The 16,782-nt window shown below is 48.2% G+C and overlaps 1 protein-coding gene across 1 annotated transcript; it reads right to left on the bottom strand.

The window, feature by feature from the left end:
- Window positions 1-1,705: 1,705 nt before the first annotated feature.
- ROGDI (rogdi atypical leucine zipper) lies at window positions 1,706-15,563 on the bottom strand. The gene is made up of 11 exons (XM_076351142.1): window positions 15,510-15,563; window positions 13,103-13,174; window positions 11,687-11,769; window positions 10,230-10,284; window positions 9,636-9,716; window positions 7,124-7,219; window positions 5,720-5,818; window positions 5,121-5,234; window positions 4,307-4,356; window positions 3,162-3,288; window positions 1,706-2,598 (listed from the first exon to the last, which is right to left on the bottom strand). The coding sequence occupies exons 1-11, from the start codon at window positions 15,549-15,551 to the stop codon at window positions 2,557-2,559; spliced, it is 861 nt and encodes a 286-aa protein (XP_076207257.1). The 5' UTR covers window positions 15,552-15,563; the 3' UTR covers window positions 1,706-2,556.
- Between the last annotated feature and the right edge of the window lie 1,219 nt (window positions 15,564-16,782).

The raw sequence follows: 16,782 nt of genomic DNA, 5'->3' as shown, positions 1-16,782 counted from the left end.
TTCTGCTGCCAAGCACTTGCCAAAAATTGTGGCCCACAGCACATTTGAGTTGCATTTGCAAAGGGAGGGGTGGGCTGCCAGTAGCTACCCCAGTACCAACCTCACTGGGCTGAAAAAGCAGAGCCCTTAGGGCCTTGTAAATTTTCTTCTGTGCTCAGAGGTTTTGTGGGGAAAAGAGATAGACTGTTAAGTCTTTTAATTGGTGGACCCTTGTTTTATCTTTCAAATCACGGGGTACCAGCCCAGGGCTTTGGGCCAGCCTCTCCTGTTGAATCCCACCTACCTTGCTGTTACCCTGTTCTTCTGTAACAGTAACCTAGGCAGTGTCCTGTAGCAGCTACCACTGCCACCTAGCAGTCCTCATGACGCAGCCACTGTGCATCAGAGCTGGAATCAAAACAGGTATTCCATTTTGCACACTCCTGCCCTCCAGAACTGAAGGCGACTATTTTCATCAGAAGAAAACAACACACACTGGGTTGCATGTTATAACCCTATTAGCAGGAAGCTGAGTTGGAGAGGATGTGGCAACATTGATTGAACTGCACACACTAGTGTGAATTAAAAAAGGAGCCTCCTACGCACACAGGGAGGGTTAAAGAAGAGCGCAGACAGCTCCAGAGAGGTTATTAACTATAAGAATACTCTCATCCAAGAAGCTGTTAATGGTGAGCAGTTCCACACGTGCACACTCACTTTCTAAGCAGAGAATGGTCTGGAACAGAGCAAGGGTTAGTAAATGCATACCCAGGGTCATGACCGCAGCTAATCATAAGGCTAATTGACTGGAATCAGTAATGAGTCTGCTATTGCATCTGCCCATCCAGGCCTCTGTACCGTCCACCTTTCATTACTTACTAACACACACATTCATCAGTCACAGCCTGATACTCATTTGAAGGCTCTGTTACTGCCTGCGACCTGTAATACTAGCATGTGTTAGACCAAGCACAGCACCAAGTGTCAAGCCCTCAGAGAAGGAGGCTGCAGCAGTAACAAGGCTGGCGCTAACCCACTCAGAATCCCAGGGATCTCACAAAGGGACAGAAAGGGAGGTCACAGACAAGGTAGGCCACACATGCCCAGAGCAGAGGTCTATGCAGGGAAAGAAAAAAAAAAAAAAAAAAATCTGTGATTCTGTGATCTCTTCCTTTTGAGCACAGCGCTCTGGATAGCGCTTGGAAAACACCAGGATTCTGGTGTTTTCCAACCATGCTTTTAAGATAGGCTCCAATGGCCCTGATATTTTTTAGGGACCTCGGTGAGCCTGCAGTCTTGACCTCAGCACACATGTAGGCTACTGGGTAAGGTAATCCAGTGAGGAAAGCCACCATAAACACAGGCTGGACACGGCTAGCTGGAGCCAAGGAGGCAGGTGATGCTTCCTCATCACTTAACAGCCAGCTCCATGAGACAACCCAGCCCAGTCTCAGTACCTACAGCCTCTTCCAAGCATGACCGTCAAGGGAAGTTTGGAAAAGTATTTCAGGTAGTACTCAGATGTCAGAAAGCACTGGGCTGAGGCTACACAAACCACGCCCAGCCTTCGAAGGGCTGCCCAGCTCTGCCCTCAGAGACCACTACCGTCCTCCCAGTAAGGCAAACAGTAATCCAGCATGCGTAACTAAGAACAGCCACTCACTTGTAAGAGAGCACAATCTTTGATACTCTTTCATTCTCAGCACTGACAGCCCATAGGAGCATGGCAGGTCTGAGGATCTTTATTTCATAGTTATCAACGGCTAGATGGGTGAGTTACATACTGTAGCATCCATAGGTAGGCAGCAAATCATAGTAACAACGTGGTACTCACTTTGGGTTTAATGACAGGATGTGAGACTGCACAGCTGTGCTCAAGGTACCGAAGCAGCTCCAAAGGCTGGCAGTGAAAACAAGATACTAAACCTGGAAAAAACCAATTGGCCCCACTAGGGCTTAGGAAAAAAAAAAATATTATCACATTGATGCCAGGGAAAAAAAGAGTTCAAACAGCAGCAAGTAAGAATATCCCCAAAGGGGAATCAGTAACATGGGCATGGACAGAACAGATAGGAGAGGGAGAAACTCAGGGCTAGTCATAACCACAGCTGGACCAGACCACAGCAACATATTTCACTACATGGAGCAACATGCCCTACACTTTTTGTGGTGTGTTAAATTAGTCTGTCTTCATCCCTTCCCAGCCAGCTCAGTCCAGCAGTTAGTTACAGCACTGTGTGCAAATACAGTTAGTAAGAGTAGTCCACAGCTCCCCATCCCTTGTAATGGACTAGTGTAATTCATCAGAGGCTTGGAAAGTGTAAGCCACACAACGCACATGAGAACAAAGACAGGTGGAAGCTCTTGCAAACCACACAGCATTGCTTGGTGCCCTGCTTATGGAGCAGTCCCAGACAAGGCTACTAAAGTTGTGTCTCTGGATACACTGACCCTACCCTACGGAGGGCCATATGGTAGCGAACCACAGCACTCCTCAGGCTGACCTGGACTCAGCTGGCATGTTGAAAACAGAGAGACACTGGAAGTACTGTAAGGGCTTGGACACTCCACAGAGAATTAATATGGCCTGTAGTTCCAGTAACTGGAGAAAACGGAGATCTGGAAAGCAAGAAGAAAAGCAGGTAAGTTCCTGTATCCCTTGGGCCATAGAAGAGCGAGCATATAATGCGTGCATGAAGATTGAGCTTTACAGCATTACACACTCCAGCACTGCACTGCAGAAGGGCAGATTTGCTGCTATTGTCACTGAAGAGGCTTGGAGCCCAAAGTTACTTGCTCAAGGTGGCAGCCAGGTGAGCTGCAGAGCTGGAACCGAACACTGGTCTACTGCAATCTAGTTTGCTGAGGTCTCCATGCCTCCTCTCCAGCACCCTGGCATTTCCTCACATCCAGCTCATGACTGAGAACACAAAAGTGTCTACCTGCTCCTTTCCATCTGGTCAGTAGTTCAGCAAAGACATCTGCCACACTACTACACTTATCCCAGACGGCTGTCTGCTAGGCAGTGCTAGCCAGCTCCCTGGCTCCAGAGCATTGACTCATCGCTTGTTTTCAGTTTATATGTAAGTTGTACAGAATAACATCACATCAGATTTTAGGAGATCTGAGGTCCTCTCAAAATCCAGAGTTAAAAAACAAAGTCTCTTCTCTAAAACCATTACCTTGTCCTTCAGTTGCTGGCAAAGCTGCAGTGAAACTGTGAAGAAGACAAGGGCATCATTTAACCATGGGACAACACATTCCACTTTATGGACATGGCTGACTTCATATCGCTGGTTGCCAAACTCACTGGAGTGGGGGAAAAAAGAACACAGCTTCACACACAACAGCACAGAACACAAAACTCAACTGTCCTCCATTCTCAGAATCATAGAATCATTAAGGTTGGAAAAGACCTCTAAGATCATCGAGTCCAACCATCGACTCAACACCACCATGCCCACTAAACCATGTCCCTAAGCGCCTCATCTACACGTCTTTTAAATACCTCCAGGGATGGGGACTCCACCACTTTCCTGGGCAGCCTGTTCCAATGTTTAACCACTCTTTCAGTAAAGAAATTTTTCCTCATGTCCAATCTAAACCTCCCCTGGCGCAACTTGAGGCCATTTCCTCTCATCCTATCGCTTGTTACTTGGGAGAAGAGACCGACCCCCACCTCGCTACAACCTCCTTTCAGGTGGTTGTAGAGAGCGATGAGGTCTCCCCTGAGCCTCCTTTTCTCCAGGCTGAACAACCCCAGTTCCCTCAGCCGCTCCTCATAAGACTTGTTCTCCAGACCCCTCACCAGCCTCGTTGCCCTTCTCTGGACACGCTCTAACACCTCAATGTCCTTCTTGTAGTGAGGGGCCCAAGAAGAGATCATTATGATTTCTACTACATTTAAAACAGCACCTGGCAAAGTTATAGAATGCAAACTCTCAGTCTATCTCTGACCAGATTTAGAGTTAAGCTAAATCTAATAGGGTTAAGGTAGAAACTCTACCACTTTCCAGAGAGGCACAAAGGCAGGAAATGCAGATGGCAATGCCAATAACCTAATGTTCATTTTGGTTGACAACTCTGATCTCTAGACAAACTCATGGCACTGTATGGGTGGGCCGTATCCTGAAAAGCCACATCTCTGGGCCTTTATGACCAACTCATTAAAGAAACACTCATGGGCACCTGTGCATTCACAGGCACAGCCACAGCAAGTGACTCAATCCAGCTTCTCCACTTAACAGATGCTATAATCATCCATTTGGATCTCATCCTCAGCATACTCCTACACCTGTTACACAGCCCTTGTAGTGACCGTACTTACAACATGGCTCCAGGGTTGTGTAAAATGGATCCTCCGGCAGGCTTGAAGTTCTAGAGGAGAAGGAAAAGGTCATTAGAATTTTGACACAGTAAACAAACTACTTAGGAGGAGGACGTTTAAGGTTTGCACTTTCAGTAGCCTGACATCAAGAAATCCCTATACTGTATCTGCCCGAATACTCCATTCATATGGAATCCATGTCATTTGATCCCTTCCTGCTCCTTCATGAAAAAAAAATTCTACACAGTGGCTGAGTCCAACTTAGCTCCAAATTTTAGCACCACAAAAATAAGATGAGAGGATCCAGAAGAAAAACAAAAGATAGATTTTAGGAAAAATATCCTTATGGAAGGACTGCATTTCATAAAGCTTAAGAGTTTAATTCTGTATTTACAGGACATCAAGCTGACCCAAATGCAACAGGTGAAGCAGAAAAGTATCCATCAAAACTCCATTCAGAAAACCCAAGATGCTACTTCGATGTAAACTGGATTAATACAATTATGCCCTTCCAAAATTATGCAAAATTATCAAACTATATTGTAAGATAAAGCATTACTTGGCAAAAAATATTTACTGGCTTTCTCCAGAGCACTGGTGTTTTCTTCTGGGCTAAGTGGCCATGCCCCAAACTAGATTTAGAGCCAGCGTTCTGTCTGCAGCAGATCTAAACACAGACACTTAACACCAGTTACAGCCATTTCTGCATTATCTTATGCATATAACATTGCACCGTGTAGCAGTGCGATCGCCTCCTCACAGTGAGACGTAGGGAGAGGTAAATAAACAAGGCTCAAGAGATAGCAGGCGTCACCTTGGTTGTGCTGGGCTGCAGCACATGCAGTTGGTAGACGGTCAGGCACAGCTTATTCAGGTTAATATAGAAATTCACAAGGATGTCTGGAGGCAGAACAGGGGTGAACATTTTCTGGTGAGAAAATAAGTAGTTTCTTTGTCAGTGAAAGGACCATTATTTCTAATGCTAGGAAATCACTACCTTTTTCTAAGCCATACTACAGTTACCCCATAATGAGAGGGACATTAAGAAAGAAACAAAGACTCAGCAGCTTGCAGGCAATAGTTGCTCTTGCTGCACTTGATCAAATGGTGTGTGCATGATGGTGACAAAAGAGGATGGAGCAGCGTTCACAAGGGCAAATCATCCCTGGACAAGATTTGTGGGCAGAGAACAGAACTTACTCTCTAAGAACCAGAGTCCTCATGCCCAAGTCATCTGCTTTCCCACAGAAACATACAGAGCAGCCAAAAATGCTCCGGCTTTGCACCTACTTCAGCTCCCTCTTTCTGCCTCAGGAGACACTTCAGAAATCCACTTCCACCAGGATGCAGCACAATATCCTAACTGTTGCATGCTGCCAGACTGTATGGAGATCTAGACCACCACATACTTACTGTGAGACCACTGGACGCAATCTCTGGTAGAGTCAGAGTGGCTGGAGTGGTAAGCCGATTTCGGGCTCTTGAGAGCTGTAACATCACAGCATCCATAAGCTACAAGATAACATACAGTATACTGCTGAGTGGCGATCCCTGGACAGCTCTGGATGGTGTGCTGCAGAATCCTACAGCCTTTTGCAAGTGTTACAAGAACAACCCCCACCCCCACCCCCCAGCCCTTCCAGGAATTCAGGGACTTATTGGGAAGGGGTGGCTCCCACATAAATGCAGTTTAACTGTTACCACCGTTATAGACACTTGTGAGACAGGCCAGGAGTGTTTAATACCAGGGACTGAAGAGAGAACAGCTATTCATTAGAAGAATAAGAAGAGAACATGAGATCAACTACTGATGCCACAGAAGCGTTGACAAACTCATCATCAGCTCTCCTGAAGAGCAGGCATTAAGGAAAAACAAGCAGCTGTGTTCTAGTTCTCCCCACTCCCACATCACGGGTACAACAACTGCTGAATGGGCCCCCCAGTTCATAACCGTCTAAGAGCTAGGGCACTAGAGAAAAGAACCAACTCACTGTGAGTCCAATCCTGCCAGAAACTACAGTTCAAAGGCTCTATTCAGGCAGATTTCCTTTTCCAGAAAAAAACGTGGGAAGCAACATATGTCTGTTATAGAGCTCATGACTGCTAAGATGAAGGTATTTTATATTATGACTAATTTCTACCCCCTACTTCCACCCAAAAGTAAAAAGGAAATAGTTTTATTACCTAGCTTCTTCCAATTAGCAGCCCTTGCCCATGTGGAGACTAAAAAGGTTTAGCTTTCTCATGTTTGATATTGTGATGGATTCTAATGAGTAAGTCGAAACTCTGGTAGCTTCAGAGAGCATTTCCAAGCAGAGGGCTGGGCCTTATTGCCATGCAGCAGCTGGTCTGTATCAGACCACGTCAACTACTACTAGCAAGTGAGAATTCACTTTCAAATCATCAGTAAATCATGAGTACTAACTGTAATCTTTTGTTTGCTGATGACTGCCTCATTTCTTCTCTCCCCGAAAGCACTGACTGACAGGGAAGAGCATGAGCTGTGTAACCACATCATCCAAAAAAGACCAAGGGAGATGCTCCCAGAACATCACCGCTGTGCAACAGGGCACCGACTACTCAGATTACCATTCACCATGATGTACAACCCTGTTACTGATGATAAACTGGTATAGATTCATATCAAATATGAGGTCACATGGATGCTCCTTGACACAGGTACATATGGCTACAACTGGGGGATCCATTTCCAGTAAGAGACTGAAGACAGTAATGTGCATTAACTGTGTTTAAAACAACAAATGAAGGGAAGAAAAACGCACGTTCCCACCCAGGTAGAGAGGGCTTTCTCCTCACCTTGAGAACCTCCGAGCCTGTTTTGAACTGGTAGTTTACATCTCTGTTCATAAGCAGGTAAATGGCTTGGTTAACATGGTTTCTAGCATCCTGGATCTGCAAAGGTACAAATACAGCCCTATTAAAGAAACACTCTCTATAACACACACTAGGAAGTACAGGTTTCCCTGATTATTTCATTGCCCCTAAGAAAATGGTGACTTCTCAAATGTTAAGGCCATTTCTCTCTGAGTACCCGACACTCGCTAACACAAATCTACTACTGCTGCCCAGATGCATTATTGGGTTCTTCACTCAAGGACTGGAGATGCAAAACAGTCTGATAGCTACAACCTGGATTGTCAATAAAAATATTGCTGCTGCCCTGAAGGAACAGTGACATCAGGCACTCTCATCCTGGGGAGGACTCTGATCATGACTGTTCAAGGTAGGAATTCTCACTGTTGATGGTACACAGCAGGCAGTCAGGTCTAGCAACATGAATAATGATTTCTTCCTTAGGAACTATTAGAGCTAAAACCAATGGTGTAAATTACATCAATAGCAGAAATGAGCAGCAAACATTGATTTCTAATATAGCATCTCTGGCAGTATTCCAGAGTCCTTCTAAACTATAATTGTTGGGGTTGAAAGTTATCTCCAGCATCAAGAAGCTGCCATCACACCACTTGTGTGGAACTTGACCAGACTCAGAACACAGCTAGCTCAAGTCCCTCTCAAGCAAGACTGCTTGCAGCCAGGAGACAATTATCAAAGCAAGGTTGATAGGTGTACTTTCATGGGAGCAAGGACAAACCAGAGGAAGAAGAAAACAGCCCTGGGAGAAAGTGACTTGTGTTCAGTTCCAGGCAGCAGCAGGAAAATTGAAAAAAAGCAAAAGGGTAAATCAGAGGGTGCAATAAATGGAAAACATAAGCAGGGAAGCCTGTATGAGAGGTGGCTGCTGGGAGATGGATAACACAGCTTGGGATATTTGTAGTTTCATACATCTACGTTGCTCCCCAGCAACCCCAGATCCCAGCTCAGCCTTGTAGAGGCCTCCCTGGCATAGATATGGGCACTGGTTCCTTCTCATCTGGAGAACAGCCCTGCTCTTAGAAAGCACAAGGCACTGGAGGCTACAGACAGAAGAGAGAGATGATAAAAGTCCACTGTCAGACTACAGAGAGACTCTGCAGGTACTTGGGCTATGGCATCTCCAAACATCACCACCTCTAGCCTTTACATCTCCTAGATGCTTTCGAGCAAGCTAAATTACCCTTGGCAGTGTTACCCAACCCAGCACTGCCAATCCTGCTATTAGAAGGACTTGCTTCATTCCTATTCCCCCTTGATTTTGCTCTGTTTTCTAATCAAGTTCCTAAAGACTTGTGTTCCTCAAAAATATGCCTATGCTACAATTTCTTACCGATGACTTTACTTTGCACAGAGAAGCAAAACTCCAGCTGGCACCACTCACTAAGGGAAGAAACTCACAATACTTCGAGATGTTCATTTTTAATTGAGACAGGACAAAGATCTCCACATAATCACTGTAAATGCTTCCGCACAGAGTCCTTTAGGCACTCACATTCTACATCTGAACAACATTAGAACACAAAACTCTTGCAAGTAAATAAAGGAAGGCATTTTTCATAAAAGCTGGTAGAAGCCTATCAACCAGGCAGCAGTACAAAACAGCCACAAAATAGGACACACTGCTGAGTGTTATCACAAAAACTTCCTTGCCTTGTTGCGAGGCATAAAGAAACTCAGTCGAGTTTGGCATTAACATCTCGAGTACACAATTTTCTACATTTCTACAAAGTTACCAGGTAGAGCTTTCACTCCGCTGCCAAAGCAGCCATTGGAAACTGCACTCAATACCAAATGCACTGATCACCTAGAAGAACCTGAGCCATGGCATAGTGGAACACATGGAATACATCTTTCTCCAACGTACTCAGCTATGACAAAGTAACTGCGGGAAACTGCGTCTTCAAGATCAGGCACTAGATCAGATCCTGAAGTCAGGTATCTCCCAGCAAAATGGTGGGAAAGAGATTCAACGTTCTGGATAGCCACATCCCTTTAACTCCTTAACTGAGGGAACTCAGCTATGGTACAAGAGCACAATGCAGTGACGTTTGTTCTCAGCATAAAGAAATGCTTCTGCAAGAGAATGAGAGCAAGCTACTCAAAGCCTCTGAAGTTGTTCTTTGTCCTGCTAGCCTGGGTTTTACAAGAAGACACAAGGCCAGTACTGCACAGGCACCCTAGGCACTCCTTTTAAAGGATTATGACTGCTATGCAGACAGCCTTCAGCTCGCTGGTGTTTCAGGAACAAGCAGAACCCACCTCTCTCTCCTAGCACCATAACTGAACTTAATTGCATCTGTTTCTTCCCTTAGCTTTTACCACTGGAGCTAACGTGGAATGGACATAACATTCTCTCTCGGAAAGCAAGGGGCTACAGCTAATGCTTGGAGGGTGCAGACGCTACAGAGGAGTAGGCATCTAAAGTTAACAGTACCTGCTGCAATTTCCACTGCTTGTCTTCCCGAAATGCAAAGTGCAGGAGCTGATTATTTCTGGGCATTTTCAGATTAACATCCTTGAAGAAAGAAACAAACACGTGAGAGCAAGCAATCCCCATATGCAGAACGTGGAGACTGCCAGTCCCGCTCCATTCTGTCTCCCAGACCATCTTGGCAAGCTGCTTTCAGCAGTCCCGGCACAGCCAGAACCTCAGTCCTCCTACAGGAAGATGCGAATACAAAGGATAAGTTGAAAGGCATTTAGTGAATCAGGATCCAGGCAGGACACACAACCTCATCTCAGAAGGCCCCCATATTACACAACAAAGGCGGTAAAGGCAAGGAATCCCCATGAAAGTCAACTCCACCACTCACCACAGCGGGGGGGGGGGGGGGGGGTGTTTAGATGCTGGATCTTGACAAATTTCAACAGTTGCTGAAATGTTAAGGATTTAAGGCCTATTAGGGAAGACTAACAAAGAATACTTATTGGTCACTGGTAAAGCATAATAAGAATGACCTCTCCCTTGATAAGGATGACTCCCACCCCTTGATGGTAGTACAAAGCAAGAACCACGGCAAGTACTCACAGCTTGACACAGGGCATCTCCCTGCAGGGTCAACACACCTTTCACCTGGTCTGTGCTGGAATGAGAAGAAAGATCCGGGCAACACAAGTCACAAGAGGCAAGAGACACCTACCAAAACTGCCAAACTGACACCGCCCCTCCCTGTCCCATGTAGCTAGCCAAGTTCCCCTCCTTCCAGGGGTCAGCTGGGGGATGCAGATGAACTCTACACACACGTTCAAGTCCCCAGCTCTTGGCCTGCGGCCAGCTGCTGTCATATTCTTTATGAACCACCTCACCCTAACTGCTCTACCTAAAACATTACATTCATTTCTGATCCCATGCTTATTTCATGTATTACCTATCAACAATGTGGTTGCAGTTACCAACAGCTCTAGTAGGCACAAACACAAGATATTAGATAAATTACTGACATTGGAGGGCTACATGGTTCATATGGGAGCTGAAAGCTACAAATCCCACCCCCAAGAAAAAAAACCTAAATAAAGAAAAAAAACCACACACCAAGCCCTTTAAAAGGTCCTGCAAGATGGCTCACCTCTATAATGAAGTGGGGGAAGACTGAAGCACCTGGGCCTTCAAGAACTCAGTTTAGCCATACCTTACATTTTAATACATTAGACAGAGACTCTTTAGATCAATGCTTTTTAAGATCCACCTTGCAACAACAATGAATGAAAACTAGAATCAACTTTAATACTTTAAGATCTGAAGAATGCAACCTTCAAACCCAATACAGAATCATTGCACCATTCTATAAAACGCTCACCATGCTGCTTCTAAGGACTAAGGTCTCCTACTTTGCAACAAGCTTGTGACCTCAGCCAGAGTGCAGCTATTCAGACCAAGGCTTATGCTGAAGATCAAAAAATGAACAACTATTTCAGAAGAACCGCACTTCTATAGCACCTTCTGCACAGGTCTCAGTTTGCTCTGTGCAAAGTAGATTTATTATTGCTATTTTAGGGAGGACAAAGGTTAAGATTTGTCCACAGTCAGAGTCAGAAGCTGAGCCAAGAGCAGAATTCAGGTCTTGTAACTGCGACTCCCTGCGCCCAGAATCAGAAGAATGCCCCTTGGCAAAACTGCTGACAGCAGCACGCTGATGCAACACACCAGCGTGTGGTCAGGAATCAGTGACTATATTACAGGTGTCAGTAGGAAACGGCACAAGTCTGGCTAAGGCAGCCCCTGGAACATGGCTACAGACTGTTACGTTAACGTGCCATGAGAGTTTGTTTCTTTGTTGTCCTTAAGGCAAAATCTCCTATTGAAGGAAACCCCTTTACTCGGGGGACGCTGTAGAGACCTTTGCCGCAGACGCTCAAGGAACAAGCGCCCTTCGCTACAGACGGAAGCCCCCGGCACAAACACAGGCATCGCCGGGAGCAGCGGCGGCCCCCACCGGAGCGGCCTGGCAGAGCAGCAGCGACCCACTGGCCGCCCCGACCACTTACCCCGACGTGCTCAGCACAAAGTTCTCCTGCTTGATGGCTCCTCCCGAGCTGCTGGTGGGCAGGGCGAACCGGTGAGAGGCCTCCTGCCCAAGAGAGGACATAGTGAGTGCTGGAGCGTCCACCTAGGCTCAGCGCACCACAAGCCATGAACAAAGACAAGGCAAGAGCAGAAACGACCCTCCTGCGACCCACCTAGCAGAGCACACAGATGTTCCCTCATCTTCCTGCAGGACAGGCACAGCCCAGGAGAAGGCTCAGTGTGTGCGGCTCATGGCAACAGGCATCAGAAATCTCACGCTCCAGCTCCACACCCCGGAGCTGGGTGACACGGCCAGTGCCCACAGGGGTCGGCAAACTGTCCACAGCAGGAGCAGCACTCTGCACAGCCCAGCCCTGCATGCCCTCAGGCACCGTGGCGCTGCCCCTTTCTCAGCACGCTCACTGCCCCCAGGCTGCACAGCGCAAGCACCGCCGGTCCCTTACCCACGTGCGAAGTCTGGAGCGAAAACCAACACTCCTGACTGGTTATACTGGCTGGTGACTGTCCTTTAATCACACTTCACCCTTAAAACTATTGCAAATTCTTCGAAACAGATACTATATATACAGATACTGCAGGTTGTTGTCACCTGCTACTGAGTCACATCCTGGGTCAGCACTATGGCACTCCTACCTCCTCTGGCACCCGCCCCTCACCTCCACATTTTTGCCCCTGCTCTTGCATCACCCCCTAACCCCCACTGAAATCTCAGAACATTAAGGGGCTGGGCCTGTTGAAAACTAACCTAGCAGGAGAGCGGTGAACTCTCGTGCACACAATCCCCTTTGGCCAGTTCACCACCTGGCTGCCTGGAAAGAGCCGAACCCGGCAGCCCATGCTCAGGCTGGCGAAAGGTGCTGCAGGCCTGGTTCAGCTGAAGACTTCACACCTCTGAAAGGGGCAGGTACCAGCAGAGAAGTAGGCATATCGAGGGAAGGATGGTTTTGAATGAGGAGAGTGCATGCTACTAATTACTGCACAAGTAGCAGCTTGTCAGCTAAAGGCTATCATGCTTGTTTCCACCATCACATGACAGAGTTACAGGCAGATCCAGATTCTCAGTTCCAGAAAATATTCACATCTCAGGCAAATGCCTCGTAGACAGGTCTGGGTGCCTCCATGTGCCTTTTCAAAACAGCTCTCTCTCAGGAAAGAGGGTCAAGAACAGAGAAATCTAGGGGGAATCAGCTTTATTTTGAGTTCTCGAGACCAGAGGGCAAGCAAACACTTGGGACAGCACTGGACATGCGTGACGGACCTTTATGTGCACCCTCTACCAAGAATTTTTTCCTCCAGGGGAAATCTACCACCATTCCTCACATGGGAGAGCAAACAAACCCACAACACAAAAAACAGATGAAGCAAATTAACCTTACCTTCAAAATATCCTGCAGCTGTTTCAAAACAGCATGGACCTCTTCTTGTAAAAGCCATTTAAATTCTTCTTCCTACATTGTGGAAAGACAGCACTAGAATCATTAGAAGTCAAACACTGGAAATAAATCTCTCAGACATACGAAAATTATTTAAGTTCTAAGTATACTGCTATGTCCATGCTGTTTACATCACATGCTAGTAGAAGAAAAAGATTTCTTCCTGATTTGTTGAAAGGCCTTACTCTCCACTTCTCCGCCCCAGCCAAATGAATTGTCCTCATTCTTGTTTTGACTTTGTTTAACAAAGCAGCATTCATACAAATCACTGTACCAATAATCACAGAATTAGGAAAGAACAGGCAGCACGGGATGTGAATTTCAGAGCAAAGTACAGATCCTGCTGCTTCAAAATCTGGGGCATCTTTTTAAGCTGCTGGGGTGGGCTGACCTTGGCTGGCCAGCTGCCAGACACCCACCCAGCCTCTCCCACTCCCCCTTCTCAATGGGACAGGGGGAGGAAATAAGATGAAAAGCTCATCGGCCGAGATAAAGACAGGGAGATGCCTTACCAATTACCGTCATGGGCAGAACAAACTCAACTTGTGGACAAATTTGTTGTCAATTAGATGGTGAGAAACCAAGACAAAACCTAAAATGCTCCTCCTGCCCCCAGTGGCATTTTACCAAGCAACAGCAGCCTAAAAATAAAGAAAGCTAAACTGAAAAGTGGGTGGGGAGAGAGAAAGGCTAAGGACTCCCAATCATTTGGGCAAATTCAGTAACAAAGAAGTTCAGATCTGATGACACACCACCTCAGGCTGCAATCAGTTGTCTGCTACAGCGAAGCCTGTATAAAGCAGATCCTCAAACCACAAGACCCCCACGCAGAAGATCGTCAGAGAAGTGGGGACAGAAGCAAGCAAGGGACAAAGAAGAGATTGACACTTGCTACCTTGTAAGAGAGGAGAAATTTTCCACGTGGGAAGTACCGGAAGGGAATGAATTGAGCACGTTGCCCACAGAAAAATTGGAAAGGTATGGTCAGCTCAGAAATTTAAGCCTGTGGTTTCTCCGCTAGACAGTTCCTGTTCACCATGAGAAACATAAAATAACTACTCACTGATGTGTCATCACCTTACGCAAGAGTTATCTGAACAAAGAGTAGGACAAGGATGGGGTTTTTTCAACGAATGTTCACCCAAAGCAGGTATGCACAACTAACCTAGGTAGGATTCTCTGTTATCCTTCAAACCAGTGTGGGTGCAGGACCACTGACTTTCACCATTTAATCCTGTTTTGGGTTTCTGGGCATCATATTGACACATCGGATTCCTTGCTCTTTTGTTCTCTGTAACACTCGCCCTCCTCCAGGTTCCCAAAGGAGCAGAAATCACGTAGGTAAAGCAGATGCCTTTAGTGCCTCCACCACCCAACTGTCGCCATGCAGATGTTTCTACTTCAAAACATCATTGGTGTCTTTCATCCCCCTATAGTGACAGCAGAAGGTCTCCCCCCCCCCCCCCCCCGGTATTAATTTCAGGCTAAGTCAGGTTCATTCACCATGTCTGTGCACTACACATCTGTGTTTTTGAAGAGTGCTAGTCATATCATTCCAAATCACATTCATTTTAGAAAAATCTGGTTTTCACATGCGGCTTTCTGCCCAGCCCAGATGCATCTCTAAAATTCCCTCCCTAGATAGGAAGTTTTCACTACTTCTTGCAGCTTATGTCTCAGGAGATGTCTGCAACGTCAGCTGGTCTATGTCTTTCCTACCTTTATCGAGTGAACAAGGCTGCTTTGACACGCCTGCCTGCCATTTGCTACGCCTGGTCTTCCATCAAGCAGCGTGTTGGGCTGACTATGAAAAAATCAAGGTCACGCAACACACTTCGCTGTTTACCGTAAGCAGGACTGCCTCCGGCACCGGCCTGCCCCCGGACTCACTCGAGGCCAACGCAAGTAGCGGCGTCAATCGCAACCCACCCTCGTATTGCTCACGGGGAGAACACCGAAGCAGAGACCGTTAAAGCAGCTCAAGGGGAGTCTGGAGGAGACCACGGCCTGCCGGGCGGCCGCGGGCCTGAGGGCAGCACAGCAACGGAGCCCGGGGACGGCCCGAAAGCCCGCCCCGGCCGAGCACCTAGGAACCGCCCTGCGGGCCCGCCGCGGCCGCCGGAGCAGCCGCCCCACGGCCCACGCAGCGGTGACCGGTCGGCCCTCACAGAGCGCCCCAGCCCAGGCGCGGGGAGCCGGCGGCAAGGAACGGCCTCGCCGCCGGCCGGGAGGTGCGGCTCCCCGCCCGGGCCCGGCCAGCCAGAACGGCCCTGCGGGGGTCCCGGCAGGGCCGCCGGGGCCGGGCCGCCGCCGCTCGCCACGGCAACGGCGAGCCCTCCGCCCGACTCACCAGCACCGCCCGCTCCGCCGCGCTCGCCATCGCCGCCGCCATCCCGCCACCCGCCCCGCCCCTTCGCGGCGCCCTCGGCCGCCCCAATTGGCTGCCGCCACCGCACTCAGCCCGCCCACACCGCCCCGCGCCGGCACGGCCTCCGCCCGGCAACGCCGCCAAAACAGCCTCTGATTGGGCAGCACCGCCCTCCGTTCGCAATCGAGGCGTGGCCAGGGCGGTGCCAAACAGGCGTGACGTCAGGCGGGCGGGGGGCGGCGCGGGAAGGGGGCCGCCGCGGGGGCCGGAGGCGGGAGCGGAGGGCACGGCCTCGGGGAGCACGGCCTCGGGGAGCCTCCGGGAGACACGCTTGGTCTTACGGCGTGAGGCCAGGCACCGCCCGGCCGTCATTCAAACACCGCAGGCCGCACCGCCCCTGCTAATCGCGTGGGCTGACGGTTGCAGCGCAGATGCTGAAGTTACTGCTGCAGTATGAATTTTTGATCCGCACCACTCGTGGCCGCAGCTGACTGCGGAGCGGTTAAGATACATGTAAGAATCCTCAAGAATGGGTAAAGACCTGGGAGTCTCATCAAATTTATTCTCAAATTTTTGAAACTGAAATAAATTTATACTGGCAGTGAAGTCTCTGCATTGAAGGTGGTGGGTTCCTTTTCCCAGTGGACATACTGCGGGTGAGAGGTGGCCAAGGGAACAGCATCGCCGCCTTCGCCACGTCAGCAAGGTGGGTTCTGGGAGGGAAGGCATTATTCATCCACAGAGCCCGGAAAGCTTCCGATATTGCCAGTTTCTGCTGTGAGCACAGCTCCGACCCAGTGGCCTTGCTCCATCGCTTTCAGTTTTAGCACTGTGGTTAAAGCAATGCTGAGTTTTTCCTTGCTTTGGCACCTGTAATTCATTTTAACTGAAGCACACCATTAATCAGTACTAGCCTGTTATGCCTCAGTACGCGAACATCTACTGCTATTTGACAGCACACGCTGCCTGGATCATCAAAAAAGGGTACTCTAGAGCTTGCAAACACTTCAGTTAAGGGATCTTGTCTTGGAAAACCCCACTCACTGCTCCTAAGAGTTAGTGCTCAAAAACCCCACACACTAGAAGGAAGGATACTCCAGACAGAGCAATTGGGCCACCAGGCTCCCAACGCTTAAACAACACAAGAAGTCATCGACAGCAGAAAGTTCTGGACCTCAGCTCTCAGCATTCTTTGCTTTAAAAACGAAGCCTGCGTCCTTGTCTCAGTCCAGATGCATGCAGCCCTCTGCACGCG

This window comes from Aptenodytes patagonicus, chromosome 13 (assembly GCF_965638725.1).
Source record: "Aptenodytes patagonicus chromosome 13, bAptPat1.pri.cur, whole genome shotgun sequence".
Lineage (NCBI taxonomy): Eukaryota > Metazoa > Chordata > Aves > Sphenisciformes > Spheniscidae > Aptenodytes > Aptenodytes patagonicus.
Note: the sequence above shows the minus strand (reverse complement) of the source record. Positions and strands in the feature narration are given on the sequence as shown.

Coding starts and splice junctions, on each gene's coding strand:
- ROGDI (XM_076351142.1), bottom strand. CDS start 15,551: ATGGCGGCGGCGATGGCGAGCGCGGCGGAGCGGGCGGTGCTG. Junction 5,819..7,123: donor CAGGCTCGGAGGTTCTCAAG/GTGAGGAGAAAG, acceptor GTTATCTTGTAG/CTTATGGATGCTGTGATGTT. Junction 2,599..3,161: donor GCCAGCAACTGAAGGACAAG/GTAATGGTTTTA, acceptor CTTGCTTTCCAG/ATCTCCGTTTTCTCCAGTTA.